Below are 21,142 nucleotides of genomic sequence, written 5' to 3' on the forward strand. Positions count from 1 at the left end.
GTTTGATGTTGATGGTTTATGGGGACTGCTGGGGGATGCATTGTGTTACTTACCTATCTTGATAGTTACCTGGGGTTTTCTTACCAAGTAACAAATAAGTAAAAAGATTGATAATTTATGTTCATAAACGCAGTGCTGAGTTTACCACTGTGTATAAGGAAAGTACCTACGCAACTTTAACCTTGGCGAGAAGTCAAAGTCAAAGTCAAAGCTAAAGTCAAGTCAAGGATGCCGGCTGAGCTGTGCGCCCAACTGCCGATCTCCCGATCGAAGACCGTTACCGGTTCTGACTTACATACTTACATACTTACCATACATACCTAGTATATGGTATGGTATTGCTATCTGATCTGTATTTCTCTATTCTTCCCCGCTGGTTATACTCCGCTGGTTTAACCGAGCAGTTACTTCTCTGGTAGGTAGTAATTAGGTATCCATCGTTTACCGTGGATTGTAGGTCTACCTTGTGTATGCCCTGTGGGGTGTTACCTGGTAGTTAGTCTTGTTGATGACGGCAATTATCTACCAAGTAACTAACTAACTAACTATATTACCCAAATCGACTCAATGTTGACTTTACAAACCGAACCTTATCAATTCTTGCTTACTAGTTACTACCTAGATATGCTGCGTATCTAATTCAGTAAGCTCAATTACACTCCCAATCCCCTTCACCCACTTGATTCTCCATATACTAACATCCCATCTAACTCTTATCTCAAATAACTAGATACCAGGTATACCCCAATACCCCAATACTCCAACTCCAATCCGTACTGTAATCAAACCCTATACAAAACCCAATCCCATGGATCAACCAGCTCGGGACCCACCCACTCGCCACCAGTCGGGCAACGATCACAACCGCAGTCCACGGATCCAGGAACGCAGATCGTCTGGTGCGTTATTTCCGTGAAAGACGTATACTCGGTATGTCCTGGGCGGACGGGACGGGATAGGTACCGCTGCCGACCGATGTCGGTTCATTCTGGCTGTGCATTGTGTACGGCCTATATGGTATGGGAAGTTTCATAGGAGGAGATGGTTGAATATACAAGAGGATTTTGGAGTAAATCGCTAGTAGGAGTTTGCTAGTGCTGAAGAAAGTATAGTGAAGAAATACCGCACTACTTCCTCCTCCTACTCCTACTTCCATCCGACATGAAGTCCTTCGGGCTGGAGCCGAGACAGGACCGAACGGGATTTATGGAAATGTGAGAACCTTGGGGGTGACTTGACCTGATAGGGTGGATCTCTGTCTTTCGTTCTCTCTCTCCGTACGTCTTCCGGTGGTAGTCCGTATTCGGTTCCTATTCTCATATCCATTAGGTAGCAAATGGCTTGGTTAATTCATGATCGACAACCACGCACCCACGTGGTGTCGCTGTCAACTACTGTAGGTGAGTAGTGAGTAGTGACCTATATTATCCTCTATTATACATGTTCTCAATAGAAATGCTAAAAAGCATGAACCGTGTCGATCACCGTTGAGAATGACACTGACATTCCACTTCGCTCTAAACGAGGTAATTATAAATTAAATATATGGATAATGATAGTGGTACCGTAAACTGCCAACGTCTTCTCGCAAAATTCAAGCCCCATCAGCCACCAACCCGTCAAAAGTGAGACCTCACTAACAGAACAGAGCTGTCTTGTCTATATTAGCAAGTGGATATCTCTCCCCTGGGTACTTACTACTGGTACGCCATAGTAAAAATTGAAACCTAGGCATGGCTTGACTCTTTATGTCACGACTCACCCCACTAAAAGACATTGGTCTCCTGTCTCTTCTGCCATTGTTGTTGTTGTTCTTGATTCGAGTATTATGACTGTTGATTGTTATTATGAATTTATTGATAATACCGAGGCGTGCATTAGCAGGAGCTTAAACACAACACCCTGGCTACACCCCAGTCGCATCCCACATAAAGAATTCATACCTAGTCCAAATGGATCCTTTGTTCAAATTCCCATCTGAAACAATCAAAACGGTATAGATGTTTCAGGCGTGAAATTTACAACTTACATGACAAGACGGCGAGGAATGCAGCTAACGGGCTAGTCACCCCGTGATCTGGCCGCCTTCTTTCTGTATGGTGACGAGTCGAGTCGAGGCAACTAATTGCCTAAGTTAGCTAACAACTTCTGAGTTCTGACCGCTGGAGTTTGTCTTACATTCTACCTTATTGCTAGGATCTGCCTACGATAACACTAACTAACAACTACTAAGCACAGACTCTTTCCCTGCTTCATAGTAGGTTTCTTGAGGCCCGGCTGTCTGTCTTCCCCAGATATTGTATTGTTCCCAGAAGGCCCCACGTAACAATGGCGCATCCCTCGTTTCTGGGCCTGGAGGGTCTGCATGTCTTTGTGACTGAGGCTGCCAGTCCCGTTGGCAAACAGGCAGTCCAAGAATTTCTCCGTTCGTCTTTCTAGTATTCCTATTCTATCCCACTCTATTCTATTTTTTATTGTTTCTGTGTCACTAATCTACGTCCAGACCACGGCTGCAAGGTCTCGGCTTTTGATTCCAACCGACCGGATCCCAAACGGTCAGATTCCAGGCCAGATCCCAACCAGCCAAACACACCTACAGAAACATACGCACGTCTGAACACCCTGCAAGGCAACGGGTCCGACGAAGAGTCCGTTCGCTCTAGCATCGCCCTGGCCGGCAAGCGCTTTGGACCGATTAACATCCTACTCGTGAATGCGGACTGCCCCGCTGCAAGGAGCCACTCTCCCATCTGGGACCTCCCCCTGAAGACATGGGAGGAGGTCCACCGCGTGACTGTGCGGGGGCCGTTTCTAGCCGTGAAGCACTTTCTGCGGGAGGCCCAGACGGCGCAGCGAAGTCTGGGTAAAGAGCTCGAGAATCTGGCGGTTGTTGTGGTTGGAGGTGAGGCGGGGTTGGTGCAGAGCGTGAAGGACGATATCGTCCGGTTGAATGGTAATGCTCGGATCAATGCTGTTGGCCTGGATGAGCGGAATGCCGCACGGCCGGAGGATGTCGCCCGGACGGTGGTTTTCCTTGCTTCTCATCGTGCTGCGGGAAATATCTCGGGTCAGTGCCTGGGTATCAACGGGGCGAGCACCAGTACGGTCACGGGCCCTCAGACGACTCAATCAATTCCCGCGGCGTTGTCGGCCCCCAAGCGGAATAAGATCCGGATTGCCGTGTCGATTGACCTGGACGCGGTCTCCGGCTGGCTGGGCACGGGTGAGTGATGTGTTTCCACCCCCCTCGATCAAAGACACTAAAACAAAGTCAAGGTCACCATCCCGACAATGTTTTGGCAGACTATTCGTCCGGCTTTTTTGCCGCCCAAGTGGGCGTGCCTCGTCTGCTGAAGATGCTGAAGAAGCTAGATCTGGCGGACCGCTGCACATGGTTCATCCCAGGTCACTCCGCGGAGAGCTTCCCAGCGGAGGTGAAAGAGGTGGTCGACTCGGGATGCGAGATTGGGTTGCACGGGTATGCTCATGAAGGAGCGTACCAGATGACTCCCGATCAGGAACGGGATGTGCTCGTCCGCTGCATCGACCTCGCCACCAAGCTGACGGGCAAGAAGCCGGTCGGGTACCGGGCGCCGCTGTATCAGCTGCGGGAGTCGACGCTGGACCTGTTGGAGGAGTATGGGTTTGAATACGGTAGGTCTGTCGGACATGGTGATGATTGAATTGGTCTAATCAGCCAATAGATGCCTCCCTCACAGACCATGACTGCCACCCGTTCTTCGCGCCGCGCAGACCCCCGCTCCAGACCATCGACTTCTCCAAGCCCGCGTCCTCGTGGATGAACCCCATCGAACCCACGACGGCGGACCGGCGCCCCCTAGTCTGCGTGCCCTGTAACTGGTACATGGAGGACATGACGCCGATGCAGTACCTGCCGCACACGCACAACTCGCACGGGTACACGGACGTGCGGGTGGTCGAGAACCTCTGGCGCGACCGGTTCCTGTGGATCCGCGAGAACGAGGAAAACCCCGTATTCCCAGTGCTGATGCACCCGGACACGAGCGGGATGGCGCATGTTATTGGAATGATGGAGCGACTGCTAGGGTGGCTGAAGGGGTGGGGAGACGAGGTGGAGTTTTGCCAAACGGGGGAGATTGCACGGTGGTATCGAGCTCAGCAGTAGCATGCGCTATAACCTAGTCATATCATCATTGAAGCACTCCTTTCCTTGACCAAGGAAAGGAAATTGAGCAAAGAGGCATAATCAAAAGTATAAAGACCCCTACTTCCTAACCGCAACAACAAACAGCCTCGGAAACGGAAACAACACCGACGCCCCATCCCTCGCAGCCGGATAAGCATCTTCCAACCTAGCCCTATACCTCTCCAAAAACGCCTCCCTCAGCTCCCCGTTCCCCAGCGGCTCCAAAAACGGGCGCAACCCCGTCCCACTAACCCACTCCACAATCTCGTCATGATCCCTCAACACATGGTAATACGTAGTCCGCCACACATCAACCTCCTTCCCACAAACCGGTTCCAAGAAATCACACACCTCCAACGGATCCTCAACCGCCTCTCGACCCCCATCCAACGCCCCGCCTCCCGCAACACCCCCTCCCACGGGGCCCCTCCTCCCTCGCGACCTCCCTCATCAGCACATGCGACGGCTCCGCCAGATTATCAGGGACCTGGTAAGCAAACACCCCGCCGGGGGGCTGAGACTCGAGCAGGGCGCGCACAAGCGGCAGACGACGCTTACGGTCCACCCAGTGGAGGACGGCGTTGGCGACAAAGAGGTCCGGTGCGGGGGTGGGGGGCACGTAGGTGCGGAGATCGGCGAGGGCGAAGTGCACCGGGGGTGGGATGTTGGCGGCGCGGGCGCGCGCGAGCATGTCTGGGGAGGAGTCGAGGGCTGTGAGGTGCGCTGTTGGGAAGTGCGAGCGGAGGGCGGCGGTGGAGTTGCCCGGGCCGCAGCCTAGGTCGATTATGGTGGGTGCTTCTCTGGTGGAGGGGAGTTGGGGGATGCGGGAGAGGAGGTCGTGGACGGGGCGGGTGCGTTGGGAGTGGTATTTGAGGTACTGGGTGGGGTTCCACGTAGTGGAGGGGAGGGGAGGTTTGTGGGACATATTGTATATACTTATGAGAGGTAGAGTAGAGTCGAGTAAGGGAGATGTTGGTGTTGAGGTGTTGAAGTGAAGCTGAAGTGTTGATGTGGTGATAGTTATCTATCAGCATAAGAGATGACTAATCCATGCAATATCACGACGCTTATGTACCAGCATGCCTGGGTACATGAAGCACGATGCACCTCCAGTCAAATCCAAAAGATCCACCAAATCTCACGGATTCCTCTTCTCTCCCCGATCTAATCCTTAGTTTCCTGCAAGGCGACATTTACCCCTCATCCTCCTCTTCGACTCTCTCGTATTCTCATCCTCCTTCTCTGCTTTCTTTTTCTCCTTTCCATCTCTCTCACTCGTCCATTTTTCACGTCATTCCCGCCCAAGCCGCCCTCCCTGACGTCACAAGGTGGAAACCCATCCGCCCCTCTTCGCTCGCCTTCGCACGCTTATTTGTTCTGACTTCATCGAGATGATGTCTAGGCTCTGGTGGATACGTCGCAAGGCGAGGGGTCTCCCTGCAGATCGCAATCCGAATTCTCCTCGTGCAGTTGACCTATCTGCTCCAAGCCTTGCGCATCGTTGTCTATAACGCCCGCTATTATTAACCATTATCAGTATCAATCGAATAATCAGGCGAACAATTCCGGGCCCAACACCACTCGTCCTCCCTACAAATCCCACGATGGTTAGGAATGGTCGAATATCGCGCATTGGTGGCATGGTGGTTCCACGGGTGAAACAGCCTTCTCTCTCATCCACTTCCCTTCCTTGCTGGGATTTTTTTACGTTTTTCCTTTTTTTTCCTGGTTGAATTTTCCCGGTTTCTTTTTTGGGGTGGACTTTTTTGGTTGCCTTTTTTCAAATCGATTTTTATTTTTCAATATATAAGAACCGCCGTTGCCCCCGATCACTCCTCCCCCCGGTCGGATTTCGCCATCGCTCACACCTCTGACTGGATCGATCCCCCTGACGATTCGAGTTTCCACCTGCTTTCCCATCCACTCTGCTTGGGAGGATTATTCTTCCTTGCGAGATACAGAACGGTCCTGCGGCAATTCCCGTTGGACCCACTGATCAGTCGCTGCGCCGGTGGTTAGACTCCCTGGTTGTTGGTGAACTGGCCGGCGGTATCTATATCTATATCTAGATATACGACCGCATACGTGATACCTCTGCCCTGCTGCACTGCACTGCTACCGCTGTTGCTCTACGTGCTATACTCGATATACTGCTATACGTGATATTTCAAAAACCACTCCGACAAAATGTCGTCCAAACCCATCTTCGTCGCTACTCACCCTCGCGCCTGTTCTACGGCGTTCGAACGTGCAAGTCCTTTCCATCCCACTCTCCCGGACGAATCTAACCGTCCTAGGTCTTCATGACTCGTCGGGATACCATCCAATGTATCCACGAGCCCTTCGGAGACGCCTTCTACTATGGTCCGGAAAGGCTGGCCACTCGATTCGCCGATGACGAAGCCGCCCGTATCGAGAGTGGCTTCGCTGATTCGACCTTCAATACCGTGCTGCAGAGGATTGAGAATGAAGCTTCTGAGGTCCGACCCGACTCGTTTTGATTTCTTGCTTCTTTCCTTGGCCATTTCTTTTTCAACCTGTCTGTCGAAGGACTGTCAAGACTCTCGCACCCCCTCAACATGCACTATGCATCCATTGGACTGTGGTCGGATCTCATGCACTCATTCCCCCAATCCCCGCAATCCCGTGACCAACCTGTTCATCTACCGTGCTAGACTTGCCTTGCTTGTTTATTCTCTTCCTGGCCAGTCACTTACCGATGGCAGGACAAGCGCATTTTCATCAAGGACATCATGCACTACCTTCTTCCTCCCGACAGGCTCCCCGCCAGTATCGCCCCCTCATTGCAGAGAATCAAACGCGGCGTCGGGACCAACCCGGTCGCCAACGGCGATGATTCCGCCGTGGGGACAGCAAACGGCGGCAGCTGTCCCAACGGCACCCCTGGGGCCGACGGCACCGACGCGGATCGGCGCAGTCAAGCCCCCACCGACAAATACACGAAGCCGCTCAAAATCGCGTCCAAGCAGCCCTACCCATACGGCACACCTGCCGAACCAGGCAACCCAACAATCATGCCCAAGGCCACGCTGGCGCAGTTCCACTTCGCGTTCCTGATCCGCGACCCGCACTTCAGCGTGCCGTCGTACTACCGCTGCACGATCCCGCCGCTTGACGACGTCACTGGATTCTACTACTACGACCCGTCGGAGGCGGGCTACGACGAGCTGCGCCGCATGTTCGACTTCTTGCGCGCCGAGGGCCAGATCGGCCCACACGTCGCCACGCGCGAGGACTCCGCGGACGACATCGTCGACAACCGCCGTCGCGCGGTGGTCTCCAACGGAGTGGGCGGTGGTGGCCGCGCAGGCGACGAGATTTGCGTCATCGACGCGGACGACCTACTCGACAAGCCGGCGCCCATGATCGAGGCGTTCTGCCGCAGTGTCGGGGTCGAGTACGACCCGGACATGCTCCAGTGGGACAGCCCTGAAGAGCATCACTACGTGGGCGAGAAGTTCGAGAAGTGGAGGGGCTTCCACAACGACGCGATCGAGTCTGGGGGCTTACAGGCGCGGAAACATGTATGTCTATCCATCTACTACCCAATGATGACATTAAAGTCAATGCAGAGAAACTAACCAAACCAGCCCCGCCCCGTCAAAACCGAAGAACAGTACGACCAGGACTGGACCGCCAAGTACGGCGCCGACGCAGCCGCGCTTATCCGCAAGACGGTCGACGCCAACATGGCCGATTACCTGTATCTGAAGCAGTTTGCGATGAAGGTTTAGCCTCGTAAACTGACGATACTATCGTATCTGCGATGACTGATGAATTGCGATGAATCGTTCTTGACTTGTTCTTGATTCGTTCTCGGCTTGTTCTTGACTCGTTCTTGAAATTGTTCTTGAATCCGTTTGAATCATTCTTGATCATATATATGCGTTCTGTCTACTAGTTCTGTCTTGTTTATCATCGTCTGGCTGGCACTATCTACCTGGTCAGACGTTACGAGTGATGACATGTTCGTTTTACTTACGTATCGTGTGTCTTTGACGGTTGTTTTGGGTTATGGTTAGGAATGGGAGACTGTATCTATCTATCTATTGTTATTATCTACTATCTTTCATCTACTTTAAGCCTTGATTACATCCTATCATCTACTACTCATCTACTATACCTACGTGGTAACATTCATCCACATCGAATGTCAATCGAGTCTAGAAAAAGGAAGACTACCAACTCCCCCATCCACCTATCATACTCACGAAAAGAGAAAAAAAGAAGATGAAGATTCTAACCAAATCTAAATACACCTCATGCATCAGATCCATAACTATATAACCGTGAGTTAACCACCTTTCTTCGTCCTCTTTCCCTCCGCCTTCAACCCCTACTAGAAACGCACTTAACAAAGACGTACATAATACCAAATGCAAAACATATATCATGAAAATAACCTTAACTTCATTTCGACAAAAAAAAAACGAACCGAAAAGGAAGATAATCGAGAGGACAAAAAGGAATGAAATCGAGAAAAGAAATCAGGAAAGAAAAAGAAAGAAAACAGAAAAATCAAACAGCACTATATCCCCCCCTCGTCCCCGGCCCCTGCAACGTATTCACCACCCTCCGCAACCAATCCTGGAAGATATAAGGCACGTCGCGGATGGTGTCCGCGTGCGGGAGGAGGTCCCAGCCGCGGGCGCCGTAGCGGTTGTAGTTGAGCCAGGAGCCGAAGATGAGGTAGGCTGCTGTGCAGAGGAAGAAACTTTTCTTTTGTCAGTACGTATTCAGGGGGATCTTTCGCAAGAAAGATAGGAAGAAGGGTGAAAAAAACATGAGACATACATAATAAGCAACCAGGTGAAGAACCCCCAATGGCTAGAATTATCCGTGCGTTCCTCCAGCGAATGGTCGCAAGCGTAGCGCGTGCGCCAGTCGAGTCTCAGCACATAGGCGTCATCGTCGTCCGACTGGCGGAAACTCTTAAACTGCAGACTGCTGCTGTTATTGCTATCGTCCCGCTTGGCGTTGCCGTCCGCGTCGACGTCCTCTATTGTCTCGATGCCCTCTAGGCCTGTTCGCTCCGCGTCGCAGTAGAGGTCGATGATGGCGCGCGCGCCCTGCTTCTTCCCGGCGTCGTCTTTGACTTCTCCGCCGCCGAGCTTCAGGCGCAGGCCGGGGCCGTCTTGGTCGGGCTTGTCATTGCTGTCGGGGAGGCGCGTGATCTCGGTGTCTTTGGAGCCGTGGCCGACGGGGTCGAGGCCGGCGATGGGGAGGGCTCGGAGGGGGGAACCGGGCTGTTCGGCGTCTTTGTTGTCGAGGGGGAGTTTGTATTCGAAGCCGCAGACTTTAGACGGTTTTTGTTAGTGGTGTTCATTTGACAGATTAGGAGGGAATGGGGACGGTACTGTTTTTGGTGGTCCCGCACTTCAGGCCATCGCGGTTTGCGGCTCCCTTGAGGATGCCACAGATGTTGATGGCGTAGGTTGTGTTGATTAGGGCGTCGCCTTGTTGCTCGGCGTGGTAGACCTCGTGGACGCCGCCGAGCGGACTCAGGTCGTACTTGTAATCGCTGATGATGACGTGACGACAGTCGAAGGTGTAGGCCGTTGCGAGGGCGGATAGAAGGGGGGTGAGGGCGAGCGGTATCCGCATGGTGTGTGTTTGTGGAGATTGATTGATGGATGAAGGGTTGGAACTGGATCGGAGGTGAGGAGGTGTCGTTGGTGGCTGGTAACGGTATTGAAGTGTCGGGGATGCGGTGGGGATTTCTCCGAGTACGGCTGGCTGGGGGGGGGGGTGTCGGTCGACGATAGGATGTGGTCCACCAGTGGAAATGAGGAGATAAATAAGAGACGGTAATGGTATAAGGGAGCAAATCTCAAGTAGAGAAGTTGGAGATGAGAGGAGAAAGAAAGATGAGGTGTGGAGGCAGAACAGATGACGAGGGAGATGATGTCACTTGACCTGCGTATTGAAGGACAACTGATATTGAACGACCACTATTTATAAACACAATATATCGAGATTTAATTGAGAGAATATCTATCAGAATTATATTGATTTCATATATCTACCTGCTGAACAAATGAACAAGAGTTTCAGATGCAAAGACAGACTGATACAAGACTAGTACCAAACTTACGCATCTACTCACCACCCACATATAACAAAGGTATATAAATAATATATAGAAAGAATTCAAACTGAATCGAGATCAATATAGATAATAATACAACAAAGATTCAAAGTAAAATAAAATAAAGAATCAATCCATTGAATATCATGTAATCTATCATACCAGGCACAATACCACCTCCCAAACAGGCAATCAACTGCCTTGACCGCCCAATCTCGACTTCCCCACCAAATATTCATCGTCCATCATCCCCTCCAAACCAACCAACCAAACAACCGCCAAAATGATGCGAACACGCATGGTACGTCTCTCCTCCCTGATTTATCAATCAAATACTAATAAAGAACAGCTCTCCAAAGACGAAGAAGTCACCGCCGCCGGCGGGGAAGAGAACGAGGTGCGCCGCGAAGACCAAGAGAAAATCAACCGCTTCAGTCGGCTGCATCAGCGCGAGTCGGTCCTGGAGGAGCTGCTTCAGGGGAAGAATGTACGTTTCTTCTTCTCCTCTTCTTCTTGATTTACTCTCTTTACTATGTGTGCTGTGGACACCATACATATACATATACATATGTATATGTTATGTATCATCATCGTGTTGTGTCCCAGACATACATGATAGATAGATACATGGTATGATATAAAGATCAAACTAACCTAGTTAATTGTATAGAAAGACAAAGAAGACCTCGAAGAAGTCTCCATGGAGCTCGAACTCGCCGACGAAGATGACCTCGTTCCGTAAGCTCCCATTCCCTTCCCTTCTCCCTCCTAACCTCCAATCCCCTAACCCCCAAATCAAATCGAATCAAATACAAAATACTGATAATTAAAAGGTACAAAATCGGCGACACCTTCTTCCAACTCCCCCTAGCAGAAGCACAGTCCCTCCTGTCCACATCAACAGAGACCATCGACAGCGAGGTCGCCAAGATGGAGGAGAGTCTGGGCGAGGTGCGCGACGAACTGCAGGAGTTGAAGGTCGCGCTGTATGCGCGGTTTGGGCGGAGTATTAATTTGGAGGTTTAGGTCGATCTTGGGGTGTATCACTTTTGTTAATAGGGTGGTGGTGTACGTAAATAAGATAGAAATGAACCTTAGAATCTTGTCTGTGTCAGCCTTTATTTGGTACACTATGGTGAAGGTGAGATGGCGGAGGTCTTGCATAGCGTGTTTTTCAAAGCCTATTTCTATAAAACCACTACTAACCTCTCCTCGTTCCACACCTACTCCCTACACTCACTCACTCACAAACAAGTCTAGATACAGACAAAAAATAAATCAAATATAGACAAGAATCTAATCAAACATATACAATATATACACAAACAACGCTCCAAAAATCGTAACCCGTATCTCATGCTCATGCTCATATCGTCTATCTTATCCATGCATCATGCATGCATGCATCCACCCAAAGATTGAATACGCTAGATAATACTAGCGATCGTCATCCGCGAATGCGACGAACTAGCCGGCGCAGACTCCGACGCGCCCGTCGGTGCAGTCACCGTCACAGCCGTCGCCGTCGCCGTCGCCGTCGCTCCGGGGCTAAGATAGGGCGGGGAGCGCGCCTGGGCCTCGTATTCGTCTCGTTGCTGCTGCTGCTGCTGCTGCAATTGTTGCTGTTTCTGCCGTTCCGTATAAAGATACCCCACCGTCTGCTCGATCCAATCCCAACCACTAGGCTCATCAGCGGCAGGACTACCATGAGGACGAGGAAGGCAGTGATCGACGGGTGACGAGCCAGGCTCAAATTTAACAGCCGAAGGGGAAGAAGCAGAGCCCGGCCCATTCTCGTACCCCTGCCAGATCCAGCTGCCGTCGGTGTTGCCCTGCATGTCGCCCGACATGTAAGCGATCATTTCCTCGTCGCGGTCGAGGTCGACGTCAGACCGACGGAGCCGGTCGAGTAGGCAGCGGAGGAAGAACGCGAGGTGGCGGCCGCAGGCGGCGTTGACGGCGCGGGCGTCGCCGATGGCGGAGCCGGCCTGCGCGCAGACGAGGGCCGCTGCGTAGTCCTGGCGGAAGAGGAGGACGAGGATGCTGCGCCAGATGTGGATGCAGAGCATTGTGCCTGCTGAGGAGGCGAGGAGGGGTCGCCAGTCGGGGCTGGGGTCGTCGCTTGTGGCGGGGGACCCTGGGGGTGGGGGCGTGGCTTGCAGCATGCAGCGGGAGAGCAGGTGGGCTGTGTCTTGGGCGGTGGAGACGCAGTGGTGGAGGGCGGCGGCGCGGACGTCGGGCGCGCAGAAGGGCGAGATGTTGTGGCGATGGAGGATGAAGCGCGCGTTTTGGAGGTAGACCATGGGCGCGAGGCAGCGCGGGTCGAAGTACTGGTCGGATTCGGGGTGGTATTGCGCGGGGAAGGTCGCGAGGCAGGCTTTGAAGTGGCGCTCGAAGGTCTCGAGCGTGCGCGGGCTGATGGTTGAGCTGCGCAGGGTGCGCGTTAGCTGGCCGATGGATTGCACGACGTGGATTGTTGCCAGGAGGGGCGTTGTTTGCTGGCTGTCGGGGGGACACCCGCCGCCGTCGGAGATGTACTTCTCGTCGACTGGGCAGGGGAGGTCGACGTCGCAGTCTTGGTCGTTGATTAGGACTGGTTTCCCCATTTCGAGGGCGAGTAGCCGGTCCCAGGCGTACATGCCCCACCAGACTCGTTTGCGCATCTCGCCCTCGAGGGCGGGCCAGGGCCCCGAGTCGAGGTGCAGTCCGATCTCCTGCGCTACGCGGACGGCCGACCCAATCCACACCCAGCTCGCGGACTTGGAGTTCGCCTCGTACAGGAAGATGCTGGCGAGGAGGGCGGCGCGCGCGCGGTCCAGGGTGAAGTGGTCCTGCCAGACGTCGATGATGCCGCACGAGATGCGGATGAACTCCTTGCCGCGGTGCTCCCGATCCGTCTCCAGTGAGTGCAGGGACCCGCAGGCGAAGACGGCGAACAGCACCGCCGCCCAATCGCGTCGCACCCCGGACAGCGAACCCGCGCTGTAGATCTGGTCGTACTCGGCCGTGAAGCTGGGCCAGTGGACCACGGGGAGCACCGCATGCACGCAGGCGTGGTACTGGCGGAGGAGGCGATCCGCGAGGTCTTTGGCCGGGAGCGGGGGCGGATCGGTGGTCAGGAGGGATTCCGGGCCCGGTTCTCGGTACGGGGTCGGCGCCTTCCAGATGCCCCTGCCGTAGTTCCGCATGTTGTCGCGCGCGGCGGAGAGATCCTGCAGGACGGGCGCGCGGGGCCGTCGCTCGGATCGGTGGCCGAGTTCGGGGAGTTTCAGCTGCGGCTGTGCTGCGGCACCGTCGATGCCGAGATCCATCAGACCGTTATTATCCGACCTCAGCATCCCTGTGCGCAGCTGCTGCAACTGCTGTTTGGTCGAGAGGAGCTGCTTCTCCAGATCTTGCACTTGTCTGTGGGTGATGGAGAGACCAGAAATCAGAATCTTGGGGCTTGCTTCAACGAACACAATGACAACCCCACGGGAACGAACTTGATGGAAGACATGCGCCTGTTGGTCTCCTTGGTGAACTGGCAGCGCACCTTGCGATTGGTGCATTCAGTACAGCTGGAGGACTCGGAGGCATCGCACTGAGAGGAGAATTATGGTTAGCCATACGACGCCTCCTCGGTTCGCCCGATTTCGGATGGGAGCGGGTAACCCAAGGGGATGGGAGGGGACAGGGAGGGGAAAGAAGGTGGAGGGAGGATTACCTTGACTTTGCGCTCGCGGCATGCATCGCAGCTGGGGTCCTTTCTGCGCTGTCGATATGCGCGCTTCTGCTGCAGCGGGTGATGCATCTGATGTCCTCCGCCACCGGAGTGGAGGGCAGAGGGCGATGCGGATGCGCCGAACGGGGCATCGGGGAGGATGGAGTGGCCTTCCGCCGGGGAGCCGCTCGATTCGTAGGCGCGAGAGAAGCCGATTGGCGGGGGAGGGGGAGGGTTTGGCACCGGATGGCCTACGGGCTGTAAGATCTGGGCCATCCTCAGGCCGCTGTCAGGCCTGCTCGGCGGAGCGGAAAGCAGAGCGGCGGCTGGGGGAGGAGGGCCCGGGTGGAAAGGGCTCGGCGACGAAGTCACCGCCTGCACGGGGGGTAATTCATAGGGCACGCCCGGCTGACTGGAACTCGTCGACGGACGAAAATAATGGGGTTGCATGGTCACCCGAAGCAGTTCATCCGGGGGCAGATTGTTGATGCAGATGCAATTGGGGAGGGGGGAAAGAAGACGGGGAAGAGGACGGGGACGAGGACGGGGACAGATGACGGGGACAGATGACGGGCAGGAACGGGGAGGGTAAAAAGATCGCAGAGGGATGGGTTTATCGGGAGAAGCAGATCGGTGGTGGCAACCGGTGGTTTACTCGTTGTCGAAAGTTGGGGATGTGGGAATTGAGTGGAGTCAAAGGGATCGGGTGTGTTGACCTTGATTGAAGTTGTTTTGAACCTTGGTGGGGGATGTCACGGCCGGGGTCAACCCACCCTGGAGATTCTCAGGAGAGACAAACGGGAATCTGTGGATATTGGGACCGTGGAAAATTGGAAATAGGAAAGACCGGACAAGATAGGGGAGATGAAGAGAGGTATAGGAGGTATCGTGAATGACGATGAGGGAGGAGGGCTAATTTACCAACACGATGGGTAAATCCTATCAAGATCGAATCAGACGCATAATAATAGAAAAATAGAGTGATGAAATAGATTAGAATCAAATCGAATAAAATAATCAAATCACAAATAGGACAATGGTGATAGTAATAATAATTTGGAAACTCCATCAGTGGTATATTATTATCCATGAGATTGATTTAGTGACTTGATTCTATTTCCACCCTATTCGTTCCATTATTCTACACTATACTATCCGATATTATTATGTTATTATAATAATCATATTTTCATACCAATGAGAAGCATCAATTCTAGAGAATCATATCCGAACGCCAACCATTGACAACGATTCGACGAGAACCTGATCGACAAGAGGGAAATTTCCCAGAGATTTGCTCCTCTTTCTTCCGGATGGGGATTCGGAGCCAACCATGACTTACTTCCTGCAGAACCTGAATCTTCTCTTGCTCCATTCCTCGAGAGTAGAGATAGAGATAGAGATGACTATGATGACTACACGTCGGGGACTAACGCTCCTTCTATCTCATTCTATCGTTCCTTTCGTCCACTGGTCGTCACTCGGGTTGAACTTGCTCTTCTTCTATCTCATGTATTATTTGGATTCTTCCCTCAATATTGGGCTCTTGTTTGGTTCTGATCTGGAACTTAATCTGGCATTTCCTGTGCTCTCCGAAATTATCCCTGTCCATTCGTACTTCTTCCTCTTCTCCCATGTCTGTCAGTCTGTCTCTCATTCGGTCCTTCGTTTCCTCGTGACATGCTTTTCCCAGAGGTCTGACCGAGACTAACGTTGGGACTTTCCCGAGATCGACAGTGGCAGTGTAAATTAAACGTAGAATATATAAAATAAGATGAAAAATAGAATAAAATAGAATAAAATAATATTCTCCATTCTCCCCACACCAAACCCCCTCGAGGAGAAACCCTAGTCTTGGTCTATTTTCCGCTCCGGTCCCGGTCGGGACTGGGGTGCCTGAGACTTTAGTCCGACAATATAACCGTTATTTTATTGTTACTTTATTCTTATTTTCTTCCTACTTTATTATTTACTTTTACTTAGTTTGCTCGACTTTAGTCTAGTGTTGGTACGTGTATCTATAGACATGGTCTCATCCGAGTCGCCACCCAAGCAACCTCAGGATCATCGATACGAGTCTAGGGTAATGCGTCCACTAATATCCTCGTATGGAGGGTTATTAATTAGATACTAGTATCTACCGAATCCTCCATACATCTCATCCGACGGTTCGATGATCATCCCGGCCACTGCTGCGGTTAGATGGGTCCGAGGAAGACGAGCCGACTGGGTGTTCCTGGCTGTGGGAAATGCTTTGCATGGGCCATGGACACATGGTGTCTAATTCATCATCTTCACCTCTACTATATTATTTTACCAAGATTTACTGGGTGACTCCTATCGGTTCATTGAATGGACAAACCGGGTGTATACTATACTGTATACTGTACTGTATACACTATTCAGGGTCCAAAGGATCCAAAACTTACCAAAAACAACCCTAGTCAGTAGATTATGATATGACACCCGGATGGCTCAACCGGGACGGCCAAACGACCAAGGCCCAAGGCCCGAGAGCCCTAAACTACTACTCGATCCGGCGACGATTGACCTGGATGAACCCCGACGATTTGAGGTCCCCGCCTCCAATCACACCTTTCGGTCCGGGTGAATCGATTCGGTATTATTATTCCCTTTATTTGTTTATCTTTTTCATTGTTACTTCCCCACCCGGAGATTTTTCGCTCCCGTTCTCACTCTCCATGCTTTTTTCCGTGTTTCGTCCGAGTTTCATTCTTCCCGTCCGCCAGGTCCACGTCTACTAGGGTAAGGTAGACGACGTAGTATTGATGATATGACGAATCTCATATCGAGGGTTCGAGTTTCCTCGTGTCATTAGATACATTCTATACCTACCTCTACCAACAAGGATGTAAGGTAAACAAAATCCTCGGCCGAGACCGACATAACCCCACCTATTTATCCAGCCCACGGACAGGAACTCTAGAATAGATGGAGATGGATAAGGCTGCGTGGCTTGACCACACGCAATCAGCCCAGTGGCTCATTTCAGTTCAGCCCATCTTCGGCCGAAAACCACATATTCCAGACTCGAGATCCCACGACTCCATCGGCCGGTAGTAGTAAAGCAAAACTAGAGGTTTAGACGACCCCGCGACTAGACGGAACAGCATGCATGGTCACATCTCGGCCGTGTCTCCCCGTGATAGTCTTTACAGCCTACAGCCAAGTGTGCCTGCAGTTGCAGCTAGGCCTGAGCACTCGGCTCTCGTCCAACCTGCGTCGAGTCGGAAATAATCTCCAGCTTGATTGTTCGGGTGGTTAGCCGCTGTTTTCTTTTCTTTTCTTTTTTTTTTTTTTTTTTTTTTCGTTCTTTTTCTAACTATTTAAAAAATCATGATGTGATAATCTCATGATGATAAATATTCCAGAAATATCTTCCACCAACTGATTAGGAAAGTCAACCACCAGACAAGAACAAGGAGGATAAACCTTCCCCGCAGACTGACCGGCGGCACGATCAGATAGACAGCATGGCACGGATTGAACTCGGGCCCATCGCAGGAATCAACTATCGAAACAGATCCAGATTCAAATGGTCCCCGTCAAACCCAAGGTGACGTGATATTCAACAACTACGTAGTACTCCGAACTCCGTATGTAGTGTGGTGTTAACTTAGTACTTGGTAGTCAATAAGCTACTCCTAACCGAGATCCGATCATGATACGGACCGTGAGCCACCGCGTCGATGCTACGACGACTCTGGAGTTAGCCTGTGGCGGCTAGTAGACTAGGAGACTAGTGCGTACAGTGGTAGCATGGCACGCACAGGAAAAATTTAAAACAAGGGACCGAACTACTCCGTCTTGGGGGTTTGGGCTCGTCATCCTGGCGCTCTAATTTCGGCGTTCAGCCGGGGGACTAGTCTCCGTTTATGGTTACCGATCTCATCTCTGGACCTGGGACTGAGTATAGTATTTGAATAGATAATATATATGATAAATATAACATTGTATAGTATAGTATTCTATATCATATAGCATAGTAATGCGGATAGTGATATCAACATCTAAAGTAGGCACATAGATTATACTAGGTAGATATATAGGTACTGTAGTACCTAAGTGGTAAGAAGTATAAAGATGATTGGATCGCCTGCCTCCGACTGAATTTTCCATGTGGTTGTGGTCCGTCCCGTGACACTCGGCCGCTGCACCTTAATTTTCCCAATCCTTTCTAAATCCTCGCAGTCAATGCCGGACTGGTATTAGGCTGTTCACACCTTGAGGGGTTTTCCGTCTCTCCGGACTCCGGTCCCCATAACGAGAGGACTAACTTTTCCTCCCGCTAACCGAGGACTCACTACCGGAAGTTAAATATTATCAATTCTTCTACTGGTTGGCTACTCAGATACTACTTCGGAGACATCCGTGGATACTAGCCTAGGTCTGAGCACGAGCACGAGCACGGTGCCCTCCTGCCGTCCCTCGTCGTCATCATCGGCATCATCAGCCACCCCATCCCAATTACCTCCTCCATACTAAGGATAAAATCTTAATTCAAACTAGCCTAGGCTAGTGATTGGTCTGCAGGAGTTTCCCTACGTGTCCTGTCTTCGTCTCGTGTTGATTGCGCCGTCTGACAGCCGTCTGTCAACCGTCTACATCTGCATACGACAGTATACGTACCTTGGTTCCTACTACTACTACTACCTGCTTACCTGCTTACCGAAGAACACGGGACGGCTAAGATGGACCTTTTTCTACTTACCTAATTGGTAAGGGGTCAGTGTGTAGTATATTAATTTACGGTGAATGCCGTGGAGAGGTCCACGTGGGAGCTGCAGTTGTCCACTTTCCGTGGATATCGAGTTGGTCATATTATTATTTTAGTCATGATATTAATTTATACCATGATGTTTCAATATTTCCTCCGTAAAACTAGTAAACAAGACATCCTACTTCGATATCTACAGACAAACAGACAGACAGATAATAAGAATAAAAGAGACAAATCACGCCAAGAATCAAGCCACAAAAAAAAAAAGTCATTACCGAGTTACCGTTCCTCGTATAAAGTCAACAAATCACAGCCCAAACAGCTCCACAACCGACTCAAACTCACGTCGTCTCGGATGCCTAACCTTGGTGCGGACGAGCGGCTCGGGATGGGTTCCGAGCACTACCGTCGCACATCATAGCCCTTTTTCTTCCCTACCTTTTTTCTGCCCCCCATCGTCACTATTGGTTAGTATTGTTTTGCGCATGCCGGCCTCGGAGCAGGATTTCCGAATTGGGAGAACCGTGGTTGGGTGGCGACTTTTCCATGGAATTGGAAGGTACCTTACTTTGCAGTGTTTAGTTTGTTCTTGGATTGGGAATGTTATTCTGTGGTTGGTTATGTCAATACCTACTATCGAGGTTGGATGCTAGTAGTTGGTGGAATACTCTGTGACCTATCCCGAGGTACTGTAGGTTAGACACACAGATAGAAGATTGTACATCAAATATCCAAAACCAACTACTAAACAATTCCAACACATAAAGTGTAGCATGGTAAAGTTAGGGTAGATTATTACGTATCTCGACCCATCCAACCAACATCTCCAGTGCTACACACATAGGTAATCTAATCGATCCACATGAGAGAACAGCTAATCGGAATCCCCGGGTAGAGCGTGGCGCGTACGACGTGGGGTTCTAGAGCTGCGCGTTGAGTCAGGTTTTTGTGCTTGTATTAGGGTTGTGGTAGGGGCTTTTCTTGGACAAGTCGTAGGTAGGGGCATGGTTGATTTGTTGATGTTGACAGATAATGGAAGGGAGGAATTAATGCTGGGCTGTGGAAGATATCGTGGCTTTTGTGGTATGCGTAAGGAGAGTATTCGGTGTGGCGGCTATTTGAGGCCAGGGAAAAGGGATGTTCGCACTGGGTGACTTCTGTCTGTTTGTTTGTTTATGATTTGTGGGTTTGAGTTATGGGCGGAAGCTATGATTTGTATGGCTGTCAATGGTGTAGTGCTCGAAGTTGGCACAAAAATCCATGCTATACTTCAAGGAAGGGTTTATCTGGATATGCACTCGATGAAAGATACCATGCTGTTTGTATACCAACAGCTTAACCTACACTACACAGCTACCATCTCAAACTCTTAGCTATCAGGATGGAGCATATCCTATATAACAATCTGTCCCAGTGAGTATATGCTTACTTACGGAGGCCAAACTGCCATGATATCTCTTCCCTGAGGATGGCTTGCTCAATATTCACTCAAGTATTAAACGACATGGAATGACTAGCAAGTATTGACCTGGGGATGAGTACGCCACTATTCACTCTCGGATATAGGAAGTCGTGCAGGGACTAGCAAGATACTGACCTAAGCCTGTCAGTTCAAAGTGCTGATTGTATAGCTATGGTTTCTATATATCATATATGCAAGAGTATAAACTATCGTTTCTGTCATCTGTCATTAGACTAATTACTTGAATAGGACATGTGTGTTGGATGTCATGTTATTACCTACAGCCACTGCAGTTTCTATGAGATGTGATAGATACTACATCTTCAAGGTTTATCTGTACATATGAATAGATGAATACCTAGAAACTCTATGAAAGAGAACTAAACTGAGACAGTGAATCAAGATATTTTGGCCACGTGAATGGAATAGGACGAATCTTTAAAAGACAAACAAGCATAGATACTAGATGTTTCCGGATTCTTATGGTAGTTATAACCTCCACGTCTTGCAGATGACACGGGACTGACAAGAATTCTGATCATGTAATTCATCAGAGATAGTAAATGTAGATAACTGCATGTCCAAGTATACATCACTAAGTAGACATAGATCTCTTCTTTCCGAGAAAGCATGATTAAGGAGAAAAGAGCCAGCACCAATGGGTATCAAGTGCTAGTCACGAACCAGTAAGATGTTCTTCCTGTTATGCTTAATCTTCAAAGCTGATATGTTGTCTCAAAAACATAAGAGCCACCCATTTACGATGCAATATAGAGAACATAACAAGTCAAAGCATATAATTGGAAGCATGATCAGCCACTGGCTACAGAGCAGGGTCTAATCTGTTTATCCTGTTTCACAGATTTGATCCTCCTTGAGGGTCATTTGGATATTCCGTAGAACATGAACCCATGGAAGCAAAGTTGATTTTGTTGGCATCCTGTCCAGTCTATCAGAGC

The 21,142-nt window shown here is 50.7% G+C and overlaps 6 protein-coding genes across 6 annotated transcripts; 3 read left to right on the forward strand and 3 right to left on the reverse strand.

Annotated features, from left to right (window-relative positions):
- Nucleotides 1–2,328: 2,328 nt before the first annotated feature.
- On the forward strand, nt 2,329–4,147 carry P168DRAFT_294820 (SDR family oxidoreductase/polysaccharide deacetylase family protein; the record flags this gene model as incomplete). The annotated part of the gene is made up of 4 exons (XM_024837978.1): nt 2,329–2,425; nt 2,504–3,223; nt 3,277–3,654; nt 3,705–4,147. 4 exons carry the CDS (start codon nt 2,329–2,331, stop codon nt 4,145–4,147), a joined length of 1,638 nt encoding a protein of 545 aa, XP_024697688.1.
- A 99-nt stretch (nt 4,148–4,246) lies between these two features.
- Nucleotides 4,247–5,093, reverse strand: P168DRAFT_315131 (S-adenosyl-L-methionine-dependent methyltransferase; the record flags this gene model as incomplete). Its single annotated transcript, XM_024839870.1, has 2 exons — nt 4,247–4,542; nt 4,589–5,093. 2 exons carry the CDS (start codon nt 5,091–5,093, stop codon nt 4,247–4,249), a joined length of 801 nt encoding a protein of 266 aa, XP_024697689.1.
- A 1,416-nt stretch (nt 5,094–6,509) lies between these two features.
- Nucleotides 6,510–8,272, forward strand: P168DRAFT_287164 (uncharacterized protein). The gene is made up of 2 exons (XM_024836515.1): nt 6,510–7,713; nt 7,780–8,272. Exons 1-2 carry the CDS (start codon nt 6,922–6,924, stop codon nt 7,921–7,923), a joined length of 936 nt encoding a protein of 311 aa, XP_024697690.1. The 5' UTR covers nt 6,510–6,921; the 3' UTR covers nt 7,924–8,272.
- A 240-nt stretch (nt 8,273–8,512) lies between these two features.
- On the reverse strand, nt 8,513–9,931 carry P168DRAFT_287165 (autophagy-related protein 27). Its single transcript, XM_024836516.1, has 3 exons — nt 9,547–9,931; nt 8,984–9,485; nt 8,513–8,903 (listed from the first exon to the last, which is right to left on the reverse strand). Exons 1-3 carry the CDS (start codon nt 9,791–9,793, stop codon nt 8,708–8,710), a joined length of 945 nt encoding a protein of 314 aa, XP_024697691.1. The 5' UTR covers nt 9,794–9,931; the 3' UTR covers nt 8,513–8,707.
- Nucleotides 9,932–10,451: 520 nt separating this feature from the next.
- P168DRAFT_324127 (tubulin-binding prefolding complex subunit GIM3) lies at nt 10,452–11,388 on the forward strand. The gene is made up of 4 exons (XM_024840786.1): nt 10,452–10,578; nt 10,627–10,764; nt 10,948–11,015; nt 11,111–11,388. The coding sequence occupies exons 1-4, from the start codon at nt 10,561–10,563 to the stop codon at nt 11,301–11,303; spliced, it is 417 nt and encodes a 138-aa protein (XP_024697692.1). The 5' UTR covers nt 10,452–10,560; the 3' UTR covers nt 11,304–11,388.
- Nucleotides 11,389–11,704: 316 nt separating this feature from the next.
- On the reverse strand, nt 11,705–14,430 carry P168DRAFT_228337 (transcription factor domain-containing protein; the record flags this gene model as incomplete). The annotated part of the gene is made up of 3 exons (XM_024833126.1): nt 11,705–13,682; nt 13,763–13,860; nt 13,984–14,430. 3 exons carry the CDS (start codon nt 14,428–14,430, stop codon nt 11,705–11,707), a joined length of 2,523 nt encoding a protein of 840 aa, XP_024697693.1.
- Between the last annotated feature and the right edge of the window lie 6,712 nt (nt 14,431–21,142).

The sequence above is a fragment of the Aspergillus campestris genome (assembly GCF_002847485.1).
Source record: "Aspergillus campestris IBT 28561 chromosome Unknown P168scaffold_1, whole genome shotgun sequence".
Classification (NCBI taxonomy): domain Eukaryota; kingdom Fungi; phylum Ascomycota; class Eurotiomycetes; order Eurotiales; family Aspergillaceae; genus Aspergillus; species Aspergillus campestris.